We start from the raw sequence: 23,595 nt of genomic DNA, 5'->3' as shown, positions 1-23,595 counted from the left end.
GCGCGGAGATCGCTCGTTAGCCCACCGCTCTCCACCGCCCGCCTAATTGTCTCCTCCTAATGGACTCCCCCCGCTGAGGCCCGAACCAGCCCCAACACCCCAACACCTGCCTCAGGGCCCATCCACCTGCCCCCGTGTCCCAGTCACCCTCATAGACACACACAACAGCACCTACACACACACACAAACACACACACATACACACCCATCCACCTGTCCCCGTCTCCCAGTCACCCTGATACACGCACACACTGCACGTATACACACACACACACACACACAAACACACACACCCACCTCCCCCACCTCCCAGTCACCCTGATACACGCACACACTGCACGTATACACAAGCACACACATACACACTCATCCACCTGCCCCGGTCTACCTCAGTCACCCTCATACACGCACACAACAGCACCTATACATACACACAAACACACACACGCATGCGCGCACGCGCACACACACACACACACACACACACACACACACACACACACACACACACACACACACACACACACACACACACATCCACCTGCCCCCGTCTCCCAGTCACCCTGATACACGCACACACACTGCACGTATACACAAGCACACACACATACACACTCATCCACCTGCCCCCGTCTACCTCGGTCACCCTCATACACACACACAACAGCACCTATACATACGCACATGGGCTCGTAGTACACACACAACCCAGTTACACACACACACTCACACACACACACGGGCTCGTATTATATACACAACCCAGTTACACACACATGCACACAGATACACACATACATACACACAGTCACCCACCCACCCACCCACCTACCCACACACTGCATATCTTTACTGACCAAGAATGTCTGTATTCCCAGTGTCCTAAATCTGAGCAGAGCAGAGCAGAGCAGCAACACACAGGATCTCTGTCTCACTTCTCTTTATTACCCTTGCTTCCTCACACTTCCAGGGACTCATTTTTCACTATTTCATTTCACAATGACAGCATGGGAATGGGGAAAAAAAACATGCTGAGATCCCTGGCTTAGCTGGTGGTTACGCACACAGACACACACTCTCACACACACACACACACACACAATGATAAAAAAAATACCAAACGTTACAAACGACGGGCGATTAGAAACAGATGAAACGCGCGTTCCCCGTGCGGTGGAGCTGCGGCCAGGACAGCCGGTGAAGCCGCCGCCGCCGCCGCCGCGCGCGCCCATCTGCAAACGCTTCAGCCGGCGCACATACATCATCTCCTGTTAGACGGCCTAATGAAATTACCCGCCGAGTAATCCCCCGATTCGGGATGATCCGTACGCCTCCCCGAAGAGCCCAGCTCACACCTCACAGGGGGCTGAGGGTCCCCCCTGCTACCGGGCCCATCTTCTCTTAATAAAAGCAATCACAGCTTATTAGCTCTGCTCTGATATCGATCGGGGATCGGGGAGGGAAATGTGTGAGAATTTCGATCAAACTGGAGCTGGTGGAATAACAGAAGCCCCGATTACTGACTAATGAAATCTGCCAAAGGGCCTTCCGTTCCTACTGACCCCACGACACTGACACGGTGACATGATTCGCACTGCTGAACGGTATCAGCGTACAGCAGTGATGATCACTCTGTGGAGCAACGGGGCTTCCCCAGACTGCTGTAGTTTTACCATACTAGCAGCAGTAAAGACAGGTAAACTCATCCCTTTCCTGTCTACTCTCATGAGGGTAAAACACAGGACATATGCCTGACATCACATTCATCAGCTCTGATTGGTCCATGGCTACCAGGTGACATTGTGAGGTAATCGCCGTGGTTGCAGTTCCATTCCTCTTGTTCACCAGTTGGATCATTTCATAATTAACATAGATTCACAGATAGAATGAACCTCATTTATGAAATAAAATTATACAATTTAACGTGAAAACATAAACACAAAAAACTGAAGACATTTCCACTATGGGTGTGATACTGTATGTGTCTGAAAATACAAAATGTCAGATTATTTACTGAAGACATCCAGGCAAAAATTATCATTGTTTATCACTGTAATTAATATAAATAGGTAGTAAACAAAACAGATACTACACAACAAATTTAAAAATATCCAGATGTACAATAAACCAAATAAATATGGTGTTATCTGAAATATTATAACTGTATCCACCAATCATCAATGTCTAAAGTCTCTTGACAGACTTGGCACTGGGTTGTTCACCTTATCCATTAGAAACGAGTGCGGAAAGTGTATTTGCTGACATGCTCCAGAGTTTGTACAGAGCTGGCATGTCTACAGCTGAATTCGAGTTTAGTTTTCAATGTCTAGAGCAAAGAAAGTAATCTGAGTGGTACTGAAGTAGCAGGTGATCAGATCAAATTCAGCTCACACATAATTTCCGATTGTGCGTATACATTCTGTTATCAACAAAGCGTGGAGGGCAACTTCACATGAAACTGAAAGATGCTATTTGAAAACCAAATGCAGGGTTTATTAATCGGTTGCATGCGTACACTGGAGCAGGATACGTTTTGTGTGCTAAATGCTAAACTCTAACCCTTTTTTGGGCGACGCTCGTCAACTCTCTCCTGCAGATTTTCAAGCGAACTTGAAAAAAACAGCCGCGTAAATATTTAAACGCCGTGCTAACTCAAAACTCATTTATTGACCCAGACATTGTTTAACAGTTCAGTCACGGCGTTACTCAAACAAGCAAAGCTAATGATTAATTATTTCAATTAATGCCAGCGGGCTGTATTAGTTTCTGATTACAAATTTGCTTTTGTGTGCGCTGTAAAGGGATTTAGGTGAAATCCCATCCACGTCTAAATATTATTACAGGCAGCTGTTTCCCACAGAATTCCAGGAAAGGAGGCCGACAGAATACTGCAGCTTCAAAACAATGTCCGCGCTCCTCCGCCAACCACCGCTCGCCAAGCGGCCCCTCCAACCCGCACACCGTCGCCCGTACCGCTGCCCCACCCCCCCTATCACCCAACGCTCAATGCCCTCTCGAACCCACGTCACAAAGCGCCACCACCCACACCTGACACCCTCTCCCCCCTAAAACGCTCTTCACTGTTAAATTCATTCTCTGACACCTAAGAACATATCCTTTAGTGTAAGTGTATAATGAATAGAGTACTCACTAAAAAAATTTATATACACACATATATATATACGTACGTATATATGCATATACAGAAAAAGGGTGCAAACAGGACCATGGTACTTGGTTTTCCAGCCACAAGTTTGTTTGAATTTCACTGCAGGCACTTCATCTCCTCAGGACTGGCTGTGGAGAGGGAGCAGGGCGGCTGGGTTTGAAAATACGACAAAATAATGAACTCTTATAAATCTACCACAGACAGCGATGTGGTTTCTCTGCTCGTCTGAATGGACCCCAATACTCCCTCTGTCTCCAAGTCTCTTCTCTGCCTCCCATTCTCTCTCTCTCTCTCTCCCTTTCTCTCTCTCTCACATGCTGTGACTAATGATATAATGAGGTCTACCGTTTCCCACAATGGGCGGTGACAGACGCAGATTGGGGGGGTGGAGTTAGGAGGGGGCGGGGCAGTTCGTCACAGTCATCACTAGAAGGTTGGCAGCTCTTCAAACACAGACACAATCACAAAACCCCACATACTGTAAGAACGTCAATCTGTCAACAGGAGCGCATTTTTAAATGCAGTAAATATGAAACATACTGGCTGCTGTGATTGCTTTTGGGGGACCGGACTTGCTGGTGACACGCGCTCCAGCAATGTGCATAGGAAAGCCAATGAAACATACTCAACAGCTGAAACAAGCCTTCATTAACTGGGACGAGACTCCCGCTAAGATCCAGACTGTTTCTTTAACCTACAGTGGAGCGGAGTGGCGATACAGTACATAAACACACATGAACAAGTGCATGCGTGCGCACGCGTGCGCGCACACACACACACGCACACACACACATTCAAACAGCACGGCACATAAACACACAGGCCAAAATCACGCGAGGCCAGTCGGAAGCAGATTCTCTGATTTAGCGACGTTGACATGGTAGAACTGCGTTGTAACCGAGGTGCGGTTCATTCGTAAGACACGCTTACTACAAGGCTTAACTCAGCTCATATTATCCAGCTGTATAATGGTCAGTAAGTGCTATGTTAAAAAATTAAAAAAAGTTGTAAGGCTCTGGATAGGCGTCTGCTAATCCTGAAATTAATGTAGCGTATTGTTCTGCCGCCATCACCAGAAAGAAGCAGGACAATTAGGAGTGACCACTCCAGTCAGGAAAGATTATAGCTTAAAAACACAAACAGTACACCTGGCTATACAGTTACAATAACCATAAACAATTTTGCGTGAGGACACCAACAAGCTGCTCCTGACACCAAGTGGACATATTTTATAGCAACAAATTAATTATATAAAATGATTTCTTTTGGTCTGCTGAGGCTACTGTTAGATTCACACAGACTAGGACATTCTCAATTCTGAAATATTTGTTCCTCAGGTCATTTAATGTATTTCGTAAACAACTGACATTCGAGCATCACCGTGTTACACAAATTCAAATCCACAGACGCCAAACCTCATTGGTTGATTGGAATACACTTGATTACTAAATGAGCAAGCTGGCATTAAGGTTCGCTCACAAACCCACATGTATCCAGCAGGACAGCAGCATTTTCATTTGAAAGTAAAAACTTTAGAGGCCGAGCCTTTGATTGGTCAGATATTTGCACCACGTGTGCCAGCTGAAAAGTGGCTTACTGCAAGAGCGCTGGAGTATGCACACATCACACAACAATGTATGTCCACTAGAGGTCCCTGTTCTACGCAGAAAGTACAGCACACTGCACTAAACACAGAACACCTAGTCTTGCTTTCAGAGTAAAGCAAAATTATTATTATTAATAACAACAATAATAATAATTACACAAATCATTTTGAAAAACACAAAAATATAAAAATTGTTTCTGCCAATAGGGGACTTGGAATTCATTGTGCACAGGCTTCAATTAGTCCTCATTCAATCAACAATCTCAATCGTGTTTTCACACAAATTTCACCAGGTGAAATGAGCAAAAGCACTGAAACAGAATGGCCTACTGCCCACAAGCCCACCTGTTCACATCATAACAACAAGAGCATAACTCGGATTGGCTAAGAGACCCCATAAATCAATCCTGGCCACGCCCCTATGATTCTGTCTATTCAACACCTGGAGACAGATGATGTAATGCGGAAGGATTCAAATAACATCAAAGCTGCACTAACAGCATTTGTTATGGCAATAACCTCATAACTTTAATTACAGAGCGCATTTCATATAAAAATTTCATATAAACATTGCACTCAAATAGCCTCACAGAATAAATAAACAGGATATAGCTGAACAAACATTCAAACACAAACTAATAAAACTAAAAAAAAAATTAAATCAAGACATTCAGCATATTATGAAGTAAAAGCAGGCATAGCTTTCCCTATAACTGAACTGGTTTAAAAGCAGTGTTCCTTTTCATACGCATGTTGTCATTGTTGGCAGATGCCGAATCGCCCTCCCGTCTGGTCCTGATCAAACTCTGCGCTGTCAGAGTCGCTGAAAGCTGCTTTTCTTATGAATCCAAAAGCCACAGAGAAAGAAACGGTCAGAGCTGGCATGTCCAAACAGAATGCCTCACCGGGCCCTCTTTTAAATAACACGCCACTAAGCCAGAAATGCTATTAAATCGTCCGACAGCCAAACCTGTCAAAGGAGCTGTTGTTGGAGAAAAGCTGAAAATGTAATCCAGATCATTCGGATCGTCGCTTTCAAAATAAAGATCTGACGAGGCGGTCGTTTACAGTAAGACACGCCCACTTGTCACACTTTTCTTTGCGCTGAGGAGCGGTGCCAGGGAGCACTTTTCCCGCTGACGACGGCAGCACATGGAGCTCTGGATCGCCATCAGAGGCAGTGCCCTCCGACAGGAAGGCAGGAGCTCGTTAATTGAGGCCGGCCGCGCCGGCTGCAGACAGGGCAGAAGGGAAATGACCTCAGATCGGGTGGAAGGAATGCGAAGGATTCTGGGGGTTGGAGGAATGCAACACAAACCTCTTTGTGAGGAGCAGACTGCAGAGACTCTGCATTGGTCCAGCGTCTGTATGTCACCTGCAGGTTATAAATCACCTGGACAGCACTGTGGATATTAGCCTGGCACACGTTTACCACTGCCCTGCTCTGCCCAGCGTTTCACTTTATTTATGCATGTGTGTGTGTGAGTGTGTGTGTGTGTGTGGAAGATGGGCGGTCTTGTTAAAACAGCAGAATGTAGAACTAATCCACAAACAGGTAGACACAGATACACCATTCACATATGCAAACACAGCCGCATGCAAACTCACGCACATGTAAAAACACACGCACACATACACACACACACATACGCATGCTGGTACACGTGAGTACACAGTTGCGCACACTCATGCACACACACACACACACACACACACACACACACAAAGAAACATGCTGTATAAGAGAGGAACGCTCATGTTCGGTGAGGGTTGGCCTGTTTGCGCAGTTTCTTTTTCCGTGTTAAGATCACAGGAAATGTCCCCATAAAGGCAAAGTCTGCCCTGTCCCCACTGCACAGAGCAGAAAGCGAATACCAGCCCAACCCAGCACTGAAACCCATAACATCCCCAAACATTTCCCTCTCTCCCAGTCTCCACCCGGACCTGAAATCCAAACTCCCACCCATTCACAAATAGACTAAATACCAGGCTTCCAATTTCTTACGCCTTTCACAAGCGATAAATACAGATCCAGGGACCTCGTGTTGAGCTTGAACGGAGGAGGACTTGTGATTGATCGCCATCTTGATTGTGTTTTTATAGAGGAAGTCTGGAATAATTCTCAGTTCCTGTTGGGGAGGCGTTTGGTTCCGTTCCTGATCGGGCCTGCTGGAGACGGACAGGAGGAGAGCACACACGTGTGTGTGGTCCATAGCGGAGCCCAGCAGGACGCTGAAGAGCGCCGTTTCAAAAGACCGAGACCTAAAAAAACACCCCTCACAGGATTTTTTGAGCTACCTCTGCTGAAATCATCAGAATTTATTTATTAAATTCTGGCTTCTTTAAAGTCGCATTTTGTCTAAAATCCAGTGCATTCTTCTTGGAATTAATGTTATGTAATTAATGCTTTTGATGTTACGTCATATTGATGGTTTAATTATATTTCTTGAGGTGGACAATTGAAGCTTTTTACCTTATTAGAAATGGGAAAGGGAAAGGAGAGGGAAAGAAAGAGCAACAGAAAGAAAGAGCAGGAGAGTGGGAGAACCAGAAACAGCAAGAGAAAATGTAAAACACAAGAGACAGAGAGAAATAGAAAGAGCACAAAAAAAGAGAGAGAGAAAGAGGGAGATGTCATTGAGCAGGACGCAGGGCCCAGCGGTGCTCTGGTCAGAGCTGTGTGTGTGTGTGTGTGTGTGAGAACAGGTGCGCAGGCTGAATAAAAATGGCAGAAGGAGGACTGGACCAGAGCGGCACGGGAGACGTTTCCCCTGAGCCGAGCTGACATGCAGACGGGCCCAACCTGCCGCAGCGGTGGTGCGCTGAGTGGAAGTGCTTTAGGGCCAGGGGGGCCTCGCTGCCCATGGGGGGGCCACAGACAAAACTCCCCCAGAGCGAGGACCTGACCTTTCCTTTCAGGGGAAACGGAAGGAAAGAAACACACCTCTGGCAGGTGTGGGGGCTCTGGCTTAGACTGACAGCTGTAAGACTCCGCCCCTAAACTGATGACTCCTAGCAGACCGGTGTCTATGTTCCTCATCAGTGTGCCACGCCCAGTTCGGACCAAAAGAGGACCCTGGTCAGATTCAGCAGGACCAGGAAATTCAAACAAGCAGCCCAGTCATGCCCTGAACCCCTTGTTTAAATACGGGCCTAACATGGGGCTGTGGGTGCATAGTTTAGAGGCATGTGCACGGAGAAGGTCAAAGGTCAGCATTACCTGCACTCCTTAGATTGGGGTCCAGGTCAGGCATCTCCTTCACTGCCTCTGGGCTGACGCTGTAGATGGAAGCCCCCGCTTCATTAACAATGCTGCAGCAGAAAGGAGGGAAGGAGGGAGGGAGGGAGAGAGAGAGAGAGAGAGAGAGAACACTGAGCTCGTGAGGCGACACAGCACTGAGCAGTTAAATGGACTGAACCCCAGGCTTGATGAACTAGCCTTTTCTGTGCACGGAATCTCAGTCTAGTGCCTGAGCTGCATTCAGAGCACACACTGCTGAGTACCAGAGCGCCCCCCCCCTCCCTAAGTCCCCCCACCTGAAAGCCCTTGTGCCTGAGTGCTGTGAATATTCTGTCTAATGACAGGAAAACAGCGCTTTAAAGAGGCTCCCACGCGGCCCTCGCTCGTGACCTGGCGCGGGTAAGACAACACCCTGTCCTTCAGGACCAGGGGGGGTTTTCAGCCCCTAATTCCCCCTCTCAGCCCGGCCCGCCCGGCCCGCCCAGCCCCCTCCACCCTCACAGACGCCCTCTGTTCACCGCTCAGCGCGGGGGCGACGACAGCCTCGCACTCCAGAGCGCGACTCCATGCAGCCGCTCCATAAGTGGATAATAAGCTGCTATTGCCCGGCCAGGTATAAACCCTGTTTCCGCTTTCTGTGCTTTACCATACCAGCCCCCACCCCCACTGCACACACACTCACGCTCACACACACGCACACATACACACACACACACACGCATGCACAAACACACACACACACGCACACACACACGCGAGCTCACACACGCACACTCACGCTCACACACACGCACGCTCTCTCACACATACACACACTCACGCATGCACAACACACACACACACACACACACACACACACACACACACACCATGCTCACACACACACACACCACACACACACACACACGCTACACACACACACACACACACACATGCTCACACACACACACACACACACACACACTCACACACACGCACACATACGCTCACACACACACATGCTCACACACACACACACACACATACGCTCACACACACACATGCTCACACACACGCACACATACGCTCACACACACACATGCTCACACACACACACACTCACACATGCACAAAAACACACACACACGCAAGCTCACACACGCACACTCACGCTCACACACGCATGCACAAACACACACGCACATACTGATGCACGCACAAACGCACACACAAACACATGCACACACTGACGCATGCACACTGACACTCACACGCACAAACTAACGCACACGCGAACACACACACACGCGTACTTACACGCACACACACACACTCATACATGCACACACACACACACACACACTCATGTACACACTACCTCCTTCATCAAGAAGACTATTCATCACCACTGGTTAAGAGGCCCCTGCGTTCTTTTATTCATCTCATTGTAAAAGGGAAACATTTTCAAGACGGAGGAGTGCTGACAGCACAGCCACTCCACATTTTTATGTTCTCTAGGAACATTAGAACGATGACGTACAAGCTACTCACACCCAATAATGAATCTGTCCTCAGCCTGCAGAACAGAGAAAACCCCCGTTTGCATCTCTAAAACAACCAGAAATGAACACAGACATGACAAAAACCATGTCTTTTTTCATTTGAAAGAAGATGAAAGATTAAAAGGCCAAAGCTTTATTTTTACGGACAGTATTCCAAGCCTTAGAGCGTATACTGGAGCAAAGGTACATTCCTTTTGACATCTCTCAGTGGCCTCAAATTACATTACCGAGCAATTTAAATATGAACTGGTACTTTAAGTGGTACCTCACAATCCTAGAATTCCAGGGGACACTCCAGGCAGACTAGAGTACTACTTCCACACACACCAGAACCAAGAATGCATTTTTCAGTTGAGACTAAAATTCAGCTAATGCTGTCTGGAAAAGTCAACATTTGATGATTCTGATAAAGACACGCCTACTACATGTACGCTGGAGTCGGTGTGGGTGTAAATTAGAGAGTGTTGACTGTTCTTTTGATAAATGCTTTGCCAGCTTGCTAGCTCACAGGAGGCTGCTACGTCTCTTTCATTCACTGCTTTGTTCACTACTTAGTTCATAATGGGAGTAAACTCAGACTACCAAATATCACCTCAAAACCAGGTGGCACTCTAGCCTATGACATCATCAGGTCCATTCTCAAAGGTGGGGCCGCAGTGTGAGCATCACTGATGGACTCAGCACTGCTGGGGAAGGGGGGGGGGGGAGGTGTCAGAGGGAGGGAGAGAAGGAGAGATGGGCAGAGAGGGACAGCAGAAAACACGGGAGGGAGATGGCAGGCGAGAGAGACGCGCTGCTCAGAGAAACCCTGTCTGAAAGAGGGATTACACGGCCCACAGAAACCCAAGAGGAACCTGCTGATAATTAATTCATGGCAACATAAGCGAGCGCTAAGCGGCTGCGCGGGAGAACACTGTGACAGCGCTGTTCCTGCCCACGGTCAGAGACAGGTGCGGCTCTTTGATCAGGCCGATTAGCCTCCGCGCTACCGAAGGACCCCGGAGCGAGCCCTCAGCAGCGCAGGATGAATACCCCGCTTCCCCTTAATGAATGATGGGCGCATGACAAGCTCGTAAAAAGTTTTGTCGTGTCGTTTTTTTCTCTTCTCCTCCGCGCGTGGTGACGCAGCGCACTTTTCTCAGCTGGGCAAGCGGCGTCGTGCCTAAACGAGGCGCCAGTTTAAACTGGAAGCCACACAGTCACACTGCACAGTCACACTGCACAGTCACACTCTATTAGGCAACCTTCATGAAACACCCTAACACGCCCCCCCCAAATAAATAAATTAATAAATAAACAACTAATTAAATCAGACACTTATTAAAATGAAACGTAGGTTCATCAGCAGTGACAGCGCTCGGCTGTAACGGTAAGACCGCGTCCCTTATGGCGATTGCACTGACCACACGAGGGTTCTGCTCTTAGAGCCACACTCCACGCTCCTGACCAATCCCCAGACCTGATAGCCACAGGCTTCCTAATAGGTGAGTCACACTCACCAATTGCAGCTTTTCATTTCTACCAATGCACGATGTTGCTTATAGTGACAGGGTAGTTAGCAGTCAATCTGGGCAAAATTTGTCGTCTTGATTATTTCATGGAACAAAAGCCAAGGCTGCGACTGTTAACACATGGCAGCAGGGCTAACATGTGGCAGATAGGGATAACACTCACCATTGAGAAGGAAAATGTGGCTGTTCTCAATGATGCATACTTCAAAATCAGCTTCAATTATTTTTCATTGGAGGGCACAAGCTATCCCACAGCAGAGATGAACTGTGTGTACGCAATGTAGTGCCATACTGTCGCTGACCTACCACTGATCTCTCTGCAGCAGGTCACACGGAGTTAAAGGGGTGTTACTCAGCCCAAACTCATCTCGCTGTGGGCTGTGCTCCCAGGACTCATTCACCTTTCTCTCTCATGAACACAGAGAGTCTTAGGCTGACCTTCCCTTTAGAGTGTTGGCACTGTCATGTATTGCTGCCAAGCTGACCGGCTCTAGTGCTGCTGGCTCAGTCATGACTGAGGCAACACTGCCATCTAGGGGACAAACTGATGTACTGGACTTGTTCCAAAATCTAGAGACAAAATGCATCCCAGCTACTCATCTGGGATGTTCAATGAAATTACAGGGAAATACACTTCATATGATTGTCAAAAAAAACAACCTGCAGTAAAACAGAATGGAGCTATGAAGGCACGTAAGCCATAATGGCGAGGCTGAAGCTCAACGTGCTGATTACACTCACGCTCAGTAAAGCCTGTTTGGGTGCATCCATTTGTTACAGGAGCATTTGCTGTTATTTTTATCTGAAAAAAAAAAAAAACAAATCATTTTGCTCAGCCTGTCCATTGCTGAAATGTCAGTCTGGTAGCAGGCTTGAAATGAATAGAAAACATTTCCATAAAAAAGTAGACAACGATGAGAATGCCAGACGATGAAAATAAGTAGCATTTTAAATTTAATCTACAACACCACAAAGACAGTGTATAGTAAGCAGGCCTCTGAATGGCTAAACTGTTTCATTAAACTATTGTGATGCAGTGCTGGGAGTGGCCACTGATCACATGGTGAACAGACAAAATCATCTCAGAAGAGGCTTACCGACTTTTATTAGGTCTACGTACTAAACCAATCAAAACTGAGAAATGAGGAAAATGTAACAAAATATCTCCACAGGCCAAAGTACAGAAAGAGCTCACAACAAACCCAGCAACAGCCCAACCACAGCAGCAGCCATGCGGGAAAAGCCTCCTTAGGCCAGGGAGCAAGGCCCTTTCACAAAGCCCAATGATCAGGCATTGGGCAGCAGCTGGGCTCATTGCTGTGGGCCTTGGCTGCCGCTCTGCCTGTGAGTAGGGTCAGCACCGCCCCCTGGTGGACAATGCACCATCTCCCTTCGTGGCACCAAACCATCTACAACAGAAACACACAACGACCATTACAGTCATAGTGTGTTATTAGTTTGCTTGATAAATACGCTATAAAGGGAGGGGCAACCCATTTATTGTCTCTGACCCAATGGTTGAGAGGAAGAGGAGAGGTGTGTTTCTCAATGGCGTGACCTGCATTTCTCTTTCCAGGTAACCGTCTGAGCGAACCCGCGTAACCTCGTCACAAGAAGGCACCTGTCCTCTTGCTCCGGGCACGTTTGCTGCCGCCATGGCAACCTTGCCAGGTGGTGACATCAGCTCAATAGCAGGCGGCTTCTGACACGCATCATATTTTCAAATGAACTTGAGCAGTGTCACCAGCCACTCACCTCCCCCCATTTCTGCTTCATGATTAGCAGACTCCGCCCCCTTCTCCTGAGCGCTGGCCAGCCTGACGTGTCACTGAGCGGATGCCTCTCCTCCGCGCTAATGAACCATGACACCTGACCTTCTGCTGGTCAGAGGAGACGGCGCCGCCCGACTGGTAATTAACATGACATTCCAGCCAATTAAAAGAGGGCGAGGCGGGACGGGGCGGGGTGTGGGGCCGGGGTATGAGATCATGCCCTGTGTGGGTGTGGGCTGACCAGGCACTGAGCTCCCAGGGAAAGGTTCCGCCACTCTGGCTCGCTGCCCCGCCCCGCCCCCCCTCGCCCCCCACCCTCTTACAGGGCCTGGAGGCTCTGCTCCAAAACCACTGTCCCATCTGCTCTGACACTGCTGACAGGCCGGACACACTGACCTCCTCAATCAAACACACACACACACACACACACAAATACATGCGCACACATACACGCACGCACGCGCACACACACACACACACACACGTACACACAAATACATGCGCACACATACACGCACGCACACACCTGCACGCACACTCAAGTGCACGTCTGCAGAGACACAGACACAAAGAGATACACACACGCGCACACGCACACACGCAAACACAAACACACGCACGCACGCACGCACGCACACACACCTGCATGCACAATCACATGCACACATGCAGAGACACAGACACAAACACACATACGCACGCACACACAGGCAGAGACACAGACACACAGTTAAAGCCTGAGTAAAAGCACATAATAGTAGGTGAGTGCTGAGGGGACTGGCTGCCTCCGTGCTGACGGTTCGCTGGTTTGCCAACATCAGGAGGTTGGCACGAGAACCGTAGGCCCTGAAAGCCACAGTAACATTGCACAAGGACATGGGCAGGCAGGGCACCAGCCACACACACAGCGCCAGCTGGGCAGAGCCTGCAGGCCCGGTGGCAGCCTCTCCCTGGCACTGCTGCCACTGGCCTAACAAACCCAGCATAAGAGCAAGACCTGTTCCAGTAATGTTACTGAGAGGGAAACTAATTCAAGGGCACGGAAGAGGAGCAGAGACACACACACACACATATGCACACACACACACGGAGCACTCGCTACCGGACATACACTGCATTTGCTCATTAAGTGATACATGGCGCTGGCTGACCCTTCAGCTGAATTGAAAGGGAGAAGAGGGGGTGTCACTGCGGCACAGCCAGACCGGCCCCCACAGGACAGGAGTCCCCAAAAGGCTCTGCGGTAATCAGAGAGACTCACAGCCCCCTATCATGTCTGAATTAATTACGGCAGCGGTGGCGTCTCCACGGTGACACGAACGGCCTCGCCCAGGCGCTGGGGCGAGGGCGCGCGCGAGGCGTCGCCGTGGAGAGGGCGTCGCCGAGGAGAGGGCATCGCCGTGGCAGCGAGCAGAAGGTTGTCTGCGCCCCCGCGCCGGACCGAGGCGGCCGGCCCAGGCTCCAGTCCCGCTCTGGCCCTCCCGTCTGCCGGCTGAGCGGGACGCCCGTGGGGCTGTCAATCACGCTCGCACGGCACTCCGTCTGGCGCCCCGTCCGGCCCCCCTGTCCCAGGGCAATGTCACAGCCCGTAACCCCCTCGCTGGGGCTCCGATTTCCCCCCTGCGCCCCCCCGTCACCCCCTGGGCCTGCCTGGCAAGCCTTCACTGCTGCCCTGGACAAGAGGCAAGAAGGTCCAAAGGGGACAACAATCTGATCCTGCAAGACGGATACAAGTCCTGATACCCACATCAGCCCTCAAAGAACCTCATGGGCCTTCTTTCATGGAGTCCTGCTAATTACCCTTCTCCTCCAAATTAATTAGTCATAGGATCTCTGGTGATGGAGCGTCAAGGGCATTGTAATGTGCTAACGTGATACACAAACGCTTCAGAGGAGAGGGGAACAGGAAGAGGACATGGCAGGGCACTGGAACACAAGCTCTCTCACTGCTCCTGTGGTCAAAGGGGGGGGGGGGTTTCAGGGGGCTCAAACCTGAAGAGTGATCCAGCACTGTGGGGGGGGGGGTCGTCAAGAGGTCCTGGATATTCACCCGTGACTGTGACACAGAGAGGGCCATTTGGCTCCCTCTGTAGGCCACAGAATTCTTACACCTGACAGTGGGTGGCTGTATCTGTGTGTGGGCTTCTGTGTATACGTGCACATATTTATGGTTGTGTGTGTGTGTGTGTGTGTGCGTGTGCATGTGCACGGTTGTGTGTGTGTGTGCGCGTGCGGTGGGTGTGTACATGTGCGTGTGTGCATGTGCATGGCTTTGTGTGTGTGTGTGCAAGTGCAGGTGTGTACATGTGCATGCGTGTGCATGTGCACGTGTGTGTGCATGTGCGTGTTCGCTCACTCCCACCCACCTCTCTCACTCCTACTTCCCCATCTCCTCCACTTCAGCCTGCGTTTAATGAAGCCGCCCGTATCTCGCCCGCACTGCAGGCGTGTGCCATAAAGGAGCGGCTCTTTTCAACAGCTTTTAATTAACAGGCGTAAAGTGCTGGTCTGCAGGCTTTCACTCAATCAAAGTTATCAACCCAGGGAGGAGCGATAAAGCAGGGAAACCTGGCTCCTGTGCAATCTCTCTCCTGGTAGCGCTTGCTCTCAGATTAGGCACAGGCACTCGCTTCCTCAAAGATGGATGTGGGGGGAAAAAAAAAGAAAAGAATGAAAGAAAATCTGTGGAGGGAGACTAGAGGAACGCTCTGCTTTTCAAGCTCAGAAGCGAGATTCGAGGCTCCTTCATTTACATCTGAGAAGCAGAGTGACAGCGATTTCTGCATGGCTCTATTAGAAAACATCCCCATTCTTCATCTGATTCCACAGCCCCCACCACACCTGAGCGGGTTTAGGTGAGGTTCCAACCCGCCGCCCCAAAGACACATTTGTGTGGCCGACCTGTTGAACCCCATTACGCAGTCTTTATCTCCGCTCTCCGCGCTGTGATGGCTTGTCCCGCCCCTCCCCCTCGCCCCACCCCCGGCTCCTCCCCCCCTTCCCCACCAGTCCCCCAGCTCAGGCCCATTGTTCACTCAGCTGCAAAGCCTGACCCCGGGACCCTGGCCACAGGACAGACCATCAGATATCTGTCTTCGTCTTGTCTGAAAATGGTGACATTTTTCGGCAAGAAAAGGGTCCAAATGGCAGGTGTCAGACGGCCTTAGCCTCACGCGCGGCGCTGCAAGGCAGGAAGGCCCCAGTCAGCGTGGGGCCACGTCAAAGCCACACTCCAGCTGCCAGCCGAGCGCGCGTCTGAAAAGAGCAAACCTCACTGCCGGTTACATCAGTCTGGGGCCAGACGCACGCACGCGTGCATATACACACACACAACCATGCACGCGCGCACACATACATACATACATATATATATATATATACATACACACAAACACACACACACACAGCTACGTGTGAGCACACATGTATATACACACAACCACGCACGCATGTGTACATACGTACAAACACACACACATATATACAAACACATACACACAAACACACTGACAGCACAGGTTCACCTGAGAGTGTTAGTGACCTGCAAACAAAACACCCCCCCCCCTCCCCCTCCCCCTCACAGGACTCCCTCTGATGGCCAGTTTGGGGTCCCACACTGTTCTTCAATTAAGCAAACCACAATCCAGCTTTGAGGCTTCTCTCCGGCTTGCCGCGCATCGTTAAAAGATAGTACTTTTTAATCAGATGGGCCTCACATTTCAGCCTCAGGGCCTCTTCACTCCAACATATTCCCTCTTTCCTTTATCATTCAGCCCCATCTGTTCACATGTAAAATGACTCTGATTCTGACATCACTGCGCTTGTTTTCAATTCTTCCACAGTCTAGATGGAACACTCAGTTTTGACATATACAAAAAAAAGCCCTTCCCAGAGACCTCTCCATTCCCTTGCCAGTTTTTATTCCTTTGATTTAAGTGGGGTTTTTCCCCCCACCGTTTCTTCCGATGTGGTATCAAGATTTGAGGTTTATTTGCATTTATGTTCAGCCAAAGTGAAACTTCAGTCACTCTAAACCGCAGGACAGAATGAAATGGAGCGTAAAATATGTAGTAATGTGTTATTGGTGAGCCGTAATTCCAGGAATTCCGCGGTCACATCCAAGGCGAAGCGGCACCGCGAGCGCAGTAAACAGGGCTGTGACTGTAGTTAGGGGCTACAGAATCTCCTTCAAAGGTGTTAACATATGTTAGGAGTGTAATTACAGCACGTGAGTACACATTAGCCATGCTCAATATAAAATACATTACAGCAAACTGAAAAACAACCTGAATTCCTCCAGGAAAGAAATGCGCATGGAAGGCGCTGTAGATAAAAGCATCTGTTCAATGCCAAAACGCAATGTCATTTAAGGGAATGTAACGTGCCGATGCATTTGTGATGGTGAATGTACCTGGCAAAAGGCAAAACAACTGCAGAGCCACAGACCATTTCCACCACTGACAGCCCTGCTAAAACTGAGTACCACCTGCGGTGGGAAGCAGGAATGACACCAAACCTGACCTTTAACCCCAAGTTAACTGTGACATCACAATGCCTACAACTGCACAGCACAATGATGCAAACTACTTTCTGTAACCTGTATTCAAATTTTCTATTTACTTTTGTTTAGTTCTGTCGGTTGAAGACGTTTTCCAAATGGCATAAAATTTCTTACAAATAATAACAAAACCAAAAACATCATTTGAAAAGGTCACATCCAACCAGTCATGTCAACGATCTTAGATCCCGTCACCGCTATGCTCTCAAACAGGGCATTCTTCCAAGAAGCAGTTGTGCGCGTTACAGTAGAGAATACTCTCAAGATGTCTGGGCTAGTAATGCAAGTCACTCTGTACAGAGCGGCGCTGCTGGTACGCATTAGCAGGGGCCGGATTCTCTGTATCTGATCATGTCCTGCCGTTAAGCCGGGGGGGAGGAAATATGTGGGACACCGTGCGACCCCTGCATCACATTACGGCGATCTGGAGCTCCTCATGAGAGCAGTCTAATTAGAGCAGAGGGGAGGACGGAGGCCAGTCCTGACCGTCCGTGCGACCGAACGGCGGCGGCGGCGACTCCGGCGTTGGTTCTCTGGGGGACAGCAGTTGATGAGGAGGAGGATTGAGGAGCCCCCCCCCAACCCCCCCTTGTGGGGTACCTCAGCCCAGACTCGACACTCCGACCTTGGCGATTGAGCCAGGGATAACCTTCGCTCAACGGCAGGCCCAGGGCCGGTGTGACAGAGGACTGGCTAATTATCCTTCTCCCTTTCACTCGGCCTTACGCTCCCATCCTTTCTTTCCCATGAGCTCCGGCCCTCACGTCCCCCCCCCCCCCTTCCTACTGTTGTGCCTTTGAGCCCTCTCTGTAGCCCCCCCCCCAGAGAATGCTATACTCTTGCGCCAAGATTTGATTTGATTCTGCCGGAGGAACTCCAAGGGCCCCAGCTGAATGTGATCCAAGAGCACTAATTACCTGAAGACAAAAGCATTCATGAAGGACATTTATATGTCTGTAAAAAAGAGTCACCCCCTGCATTCTGTGCAGAGAAAGCCGGCTGGCTACAGCACTGCACCGTGGTCATGAGGGACCCACTGCCAGTAACTACCGCTGACTTTTCGCGTCGTCTGTGGTTAAAGATTTCCGGGAATCATGGGACTGATGGACTGCGTTTGCGCCGTTTCCCTGCTGCGTGCTGTGGTCTCCAAGGGTCGGGTTGCCAGGGGACCCTCCACATCAGGGAGGCACTCAGCAATGAGCGCCCCTTCAGATAGAGGTGAAAGCCTCGAGGAGACTTTTCAAAAACCCGGGTCAGAGTGGGGAGAAAAAACGAACAAAACAAGAGGAGGAGGAGGAGGAGTTGGAGGAGGAGAATGGATTTGACCTCAAGGTCTTTCATTTTTTTTTTTAAAGATTTATTCTTTTTTTAACCTTTTCTTAGCTGCATTTCATGATGCTGAAAAATTGTGCAAAGACCTTGAAAGTGAAGAGATACCTAAAATAAAAAACTAGTATTTCCTGCATTTTGCGCTTGCTAGAGTCAGGCATTGCAGAATAAGGACAAGGCAAACGTTTCCTCACAGGTGCTAGCTTCAGTTTGCCAAAGACACCAGCCAATGCGGTGTGACTGCGGCCCATGCCAACCCAAACAGCGCGGGTGGGCCGGGAACAGCCTCGCTGTTGAGAATCGATTCCGTACCACAGCGTTCGCGCCCATCCCCCACCCCAGATCCGTACTTCCCTCACACAGCTGGGCCCACAGAGAGGCCCGGTGCACGCTGGGAGGCCTGTGAGGCCGGTTATCACGATACCGGTCAGCCCTGTTTAGACGTAAGGTTGGGAGGAGTGACAGATCAGTCCGGACGGTCAGCGGTCCAGGCCCTGGATCATGACATGGCCCAGGGAGACAGGCCGAGCGCTGTGAGGCGGGCAGGAAAACGAGCCCCAGCTCCAGCCGCCGGTGAGACAGCCGTTTGGGGGGTGGGGGGGGGTCAGCCTCGACCAGGCCACTGACCCCACGGCTTCCTTCACTAGTGTGGATTCATTTCACCCCTTCACACACACAGACCTGCAGATCGATGGAGTCGCTTATCAGAGGACCACTAGGGGGCAGTGACCCCTGATGGCCTTATCGGCTCATCCTGGCCTACAGCCACATTATAAACACTGACCCGTCAGCAACCTGCCAATGTCACACAGCGAATGGTCAGTGCCTCTTTATCTGTCTATCAATCATTAAAAGTTCCTGTTTGCAATGGACTCTTTTTCTGATCAGCGGGTGGGGAAAACCTGTCATTTGCACTAGCCCTTGACTTCAAAATTGCTGTTTAAAATTTAAAACCACACTAAAATCAGCAAATAACTTTATATGTGACAATATTAAGGTGAAGGACCAATGGAGCAGTCCAGACAAACTCACAAAAATATATTTACAGAGGGATTGGGAAGCCCGCTTTTATCCAGCTTAACTCAAACCCAATGCCACCATGGAATGTGGCCAAAATTTATTTCCTTTCCCAAAAAAGAAAGACCCAAATAAAACTAAAACCAAATCAAACGGCACATTCTGAACCGCAGATTGCAGTGTTTGGAGAACAGCCCTGTCGGGTGTGTAAGGCCAGGCCCAGACATGTCTATAGGGGATATCACAGCAGTTTAGCGTATCCTGCACTCGGTCCGGCTCTCCCGTGAGCGCGGACGGCGGCGGAGCTGTCTCCCTCTCAGGACCAGTTGAATGCTGGGAGGCCGTTTATTCGCTCTGACAAAAGAAAAGGAGTTTCGCCCTAAGAGGCCGTGACAACGAAGGTCGTCGCGTTGCTCCCGTCTGTGCCGCGGCTGGGCTTGCTGTCGCCGCGACAACACGATGAGATGTGGGTGCGCCATGAGACGACCGAAACCAAACAGCCTGATATCGCCAGACAGGGACAGGTGTTTCAGAGTGGCACTGCCCTTCTGCCAAGCTCTCAGCAGCTGGCTGGGGGGGGGGCGTGCCTAAGAGATCAAGAGTGCTTTCAACCAGTCACCCTGCTACCCAAAATGAACAGAATCCAAATACACTGGACATTCACAAATAAATGCAAACCGAAAGCACACTTAGGGAGAGCACAACTTACAAGTAATGGATCAGTGTCCCAAAGAATGAATCCTAATGCACAATTCAATGCTGTATTCGGGTATGTGTGTGTATGTCAAGACACATATCTAACTGACTTTAAACTTACATGTCTTCATATATTACACTTATAAAAATGACAAATTCACTGGTGACTTTAGAGTGATCTGCCAAATTGCCAGCCCACCCATCTCTGTGATCAGACTCACACAGAATGCATTGGCCTAGGCTTGCATTTAGCAGGGTTAAGTGCCCATTTAATTACTTTAACGGGGAGCCATTTCCCTCAGAATCATTAGCACCGCAGCACTTATGGTAAATGTGTTAAACGGGCCGGTGAGAATGGGAGAGGAGTCCACTTTAGAAGTGTGCCCCGGGTTCCACTGGCGGATGTGTCATGAGCTGCATGGGCCCCATAACCCCCGCTCCACTTTTCAAACCCCCCCCCCCCCCCACCCCTCGATGCCCACCCCCCACACCGACCCCCACCCAGCTGCCACTCTGAACTCTTTCCATGAAACAATTATCATCCCAGGATTTCAAAAAACAATTAAGTGGAGCCTTTTCACCCGGGCACCATAATCTGTGGAGATAACGAAACCTGGCGATTTGGAGAGAGTAACGAGAGGGGACTGGGGCGGGTGAGAACGGCAGGGTCCGAGCGGAGGGTCGGGGGCCGGTGGTGGGGCGTAGTTACGGCTCCGGCATATTGGACCGGACTCACTGAGGCCAGGGTCCCCACGCCCTGCCTGGTTCATGGCCAGTGCACACCCAGGGAGGTGCGCTGGAAATCCGGGCTGGGCTCTTACCACAGTGTGAGAGGGGAGAGAAATATATGAACCCAGCAGAACAGCCCACTGGATCCCGCACCAGTGACCTCTGCCAGCCCACCGCTCCCACAAACCTATCAGAACCTGTTACCATCGGGAAACTCTGTCACTGCCTGAGAGGGATACTGCAGCAGTTTGAATGTCAAGCTTAGGCAATAATGGCACCTAGAAATGGATTATCTATGTCCCACTTCAATGGCTGATTTATTTACGTGACAGTATTAGAAATGACTTTCCTGGCATTATAACAAAAAATGTAATTAATACAAATTGTAGCAAAACAGGATGTAAAGGCATTATACCTGCAGTAGTATTGGTATTGCTAGTAGCAGTAGGGATAATAATAATAATAATAATAATAATAATAACAAATGCCATACAGAAAATAAAATAAACTGAATACTGAACCCGTCTGTAGTTCTTCCACTGGAATTCATGTCTTAAAAAATGCATTAGATACATAACTGGGTGTATGTCACTGCACACATCTTAAATCTTATTTCCCTTTCATTCATCTTAAACCTAGTTCTCATCAGTCCTCAGTCTTTATTCAGACATATGAAGTAAATAAAATAACCAATTTCAAAGATATAAAGCAAACCAAATAGCTATTGTGCATACAATAATTATGCACCAGTAGAAGAAACAGAGGAAAAGGTTGAATGCATCATTTGAAGGCCAAATAAAGGCACTTTCAAGAATAAAAAAAAATCCACCGAAGTCACTACCTTAACTTTCCGAGCGTGAACTACCAGTCGAGTCCTAGCTGAGCACGAATGACTCAATATTCCTGCGGGCCTCATTACTCTTCCTCCCGTCACAAACAGAGCCCGCGTGCCAGCCCTGAGAGAAGCCGCTCCTCATCACTCCGAATCAGCGCGCGGCTGCCTCGCTCTGACTGACAAGCGCGAGGGGAAGCGGGGCGGGAATAAAACGCTATCTCGAGCCGCGTAGCTAGCGGAGCTCCCTCGGCTTCCCGCGAAACATCCCGATAAAGAACGCGCTTCGCCAAACGAGCTTACTGCACTTATTTGGCTACGCGAAGGCTTCCCTTGCACCTGATTAATTTATCGCTGCTCCGGTAATACCTGTACAGTACAAAGACTGCGAAACGAAACAGTCGCACGAAGCTGTGTTGATAACTGCAACGCAAAATTTAATTTGTGGTGAAAAAAAAAATCTATCAATTCAAATCATGTAACAGACATAGGAAATGGTGATTAGGCAATGGTTTCCTTTTATTTAATTAATCAATTTTCCCTATAGGTGAAATGGAAGTACCTTGGATTTGTAATAAAAGTGGACTCCCACAGTAATTCTGGCATGTTGCAAAATATTAATGGAGACAAGAGGGGGAGATGGCCTGCTAAATGATCAGCACATAATGAAACCTGGGACCACTACATTAAAATTGCCAGTGTTAGCCAAAGTTGAAAATACATCATTCACAGATATATTTACAGTTCAGACTGACATTAATGCATTTCACACTCAAGACCTCACAGGTACCACTCATCTGTTAAACACTGGCATCAGTTACCATTTTTAGTGTCTTTATACAAAAATAAACAAAATAGGTATACAACATATTTCCTTTCCTTTTTAATGCAAAGGAAAATGTTTAAATTATTTTATTCCTATATTATTTCCTTTTAAAGAAAATTACATATTTTATTTATCAGTAAAGACTTATGAACCATTAAAAATATATGTGGGCAAGAATTATGGTTTCACTTCAATGTGTTAATTCTGCCATTATTTGTGTTTATTATTATTATTATTATTATTATTATTATTATTATTATTATTATTATTATTATTATTATTATTATCTGTTATTACTATTTGGTAAGGCATGTAAAATTATAAGCAGCAGCTTGTGACGGCTTGTATTACAGTGTAGCAGTAGTGGCAGCGAGTGTCACCACAGAAAACGTGTGGCACTTTAAAACGCGGCAGTCGTACTGCAGACACTCTGGAAATCTGCACATTAGACAGACACGGTTCAGGTGAAGCACTCTCCCTCACACAGACAGTGCCGCCTGTCCCTGGCAGGGAAGGTCCTCAGGTCTAATGTGCGGCGGTGCACCAGAGCGTGCTCCAGCGCGGAGCACCTGTTTGCAGTCTCCCGGCGACAGAGCCGACAGCGGCGGACTGACGGAGTGTGACAGGCAGTTCTCAGCACCAGAGGGGGCGCACATTAACCACTTAACTCAGGGGGAACGGAGAAAGAGAGAAAAGGCAACTCGCTCGTGTGCCGACTCGCTCTCAGGTGACCCCCCCCCTTCACGCCACATTAACGAAAGATGAGGG

General features: G+C 49.0%; 1 protein-coding gene across 2 annotated transcripts in view; it reads right to left on the bottom strand.

Annotated features, from left to right (window-relative positions):
- Positions 1–23,595, bottom strand: part of srbd1 (S1 RNA binding domain 1) — an 86,746-nt gene that overhangs the window by 40,186 nt on the left and 22,965 nt on the right. For both annotated transcript variants that reach the window (XM_064317356.1, XM_064317357.1), the window contains exon 15: positions 7,996–8,087. In XM_064317356.1, coding sequence (XP_064173426.1) covers positions 7,996–8,087 — 92 coding nt within the window. The remainder of the gene's footprint in view (positions 1–7,995; positions 8,088–23,595) is intronic.

This window comes from Anguilla rostrata, chromosome 18, assembly GCF_018555375.3.
Source record: "Anguilla rostrata isolate EN2019 chromosome 18, ASM1855537v3, whole genome shotgun sequence".
Taxonomy (NCBI): Eukaryota; Metazoa; Chordata; class Actinopteri; order Anguilliformes; family Anguillidae; genus Anguilla; species Anguilla rostrata.
This window is presented reverse-complemented; position numbering and strand designations above follow the sequence as displayed.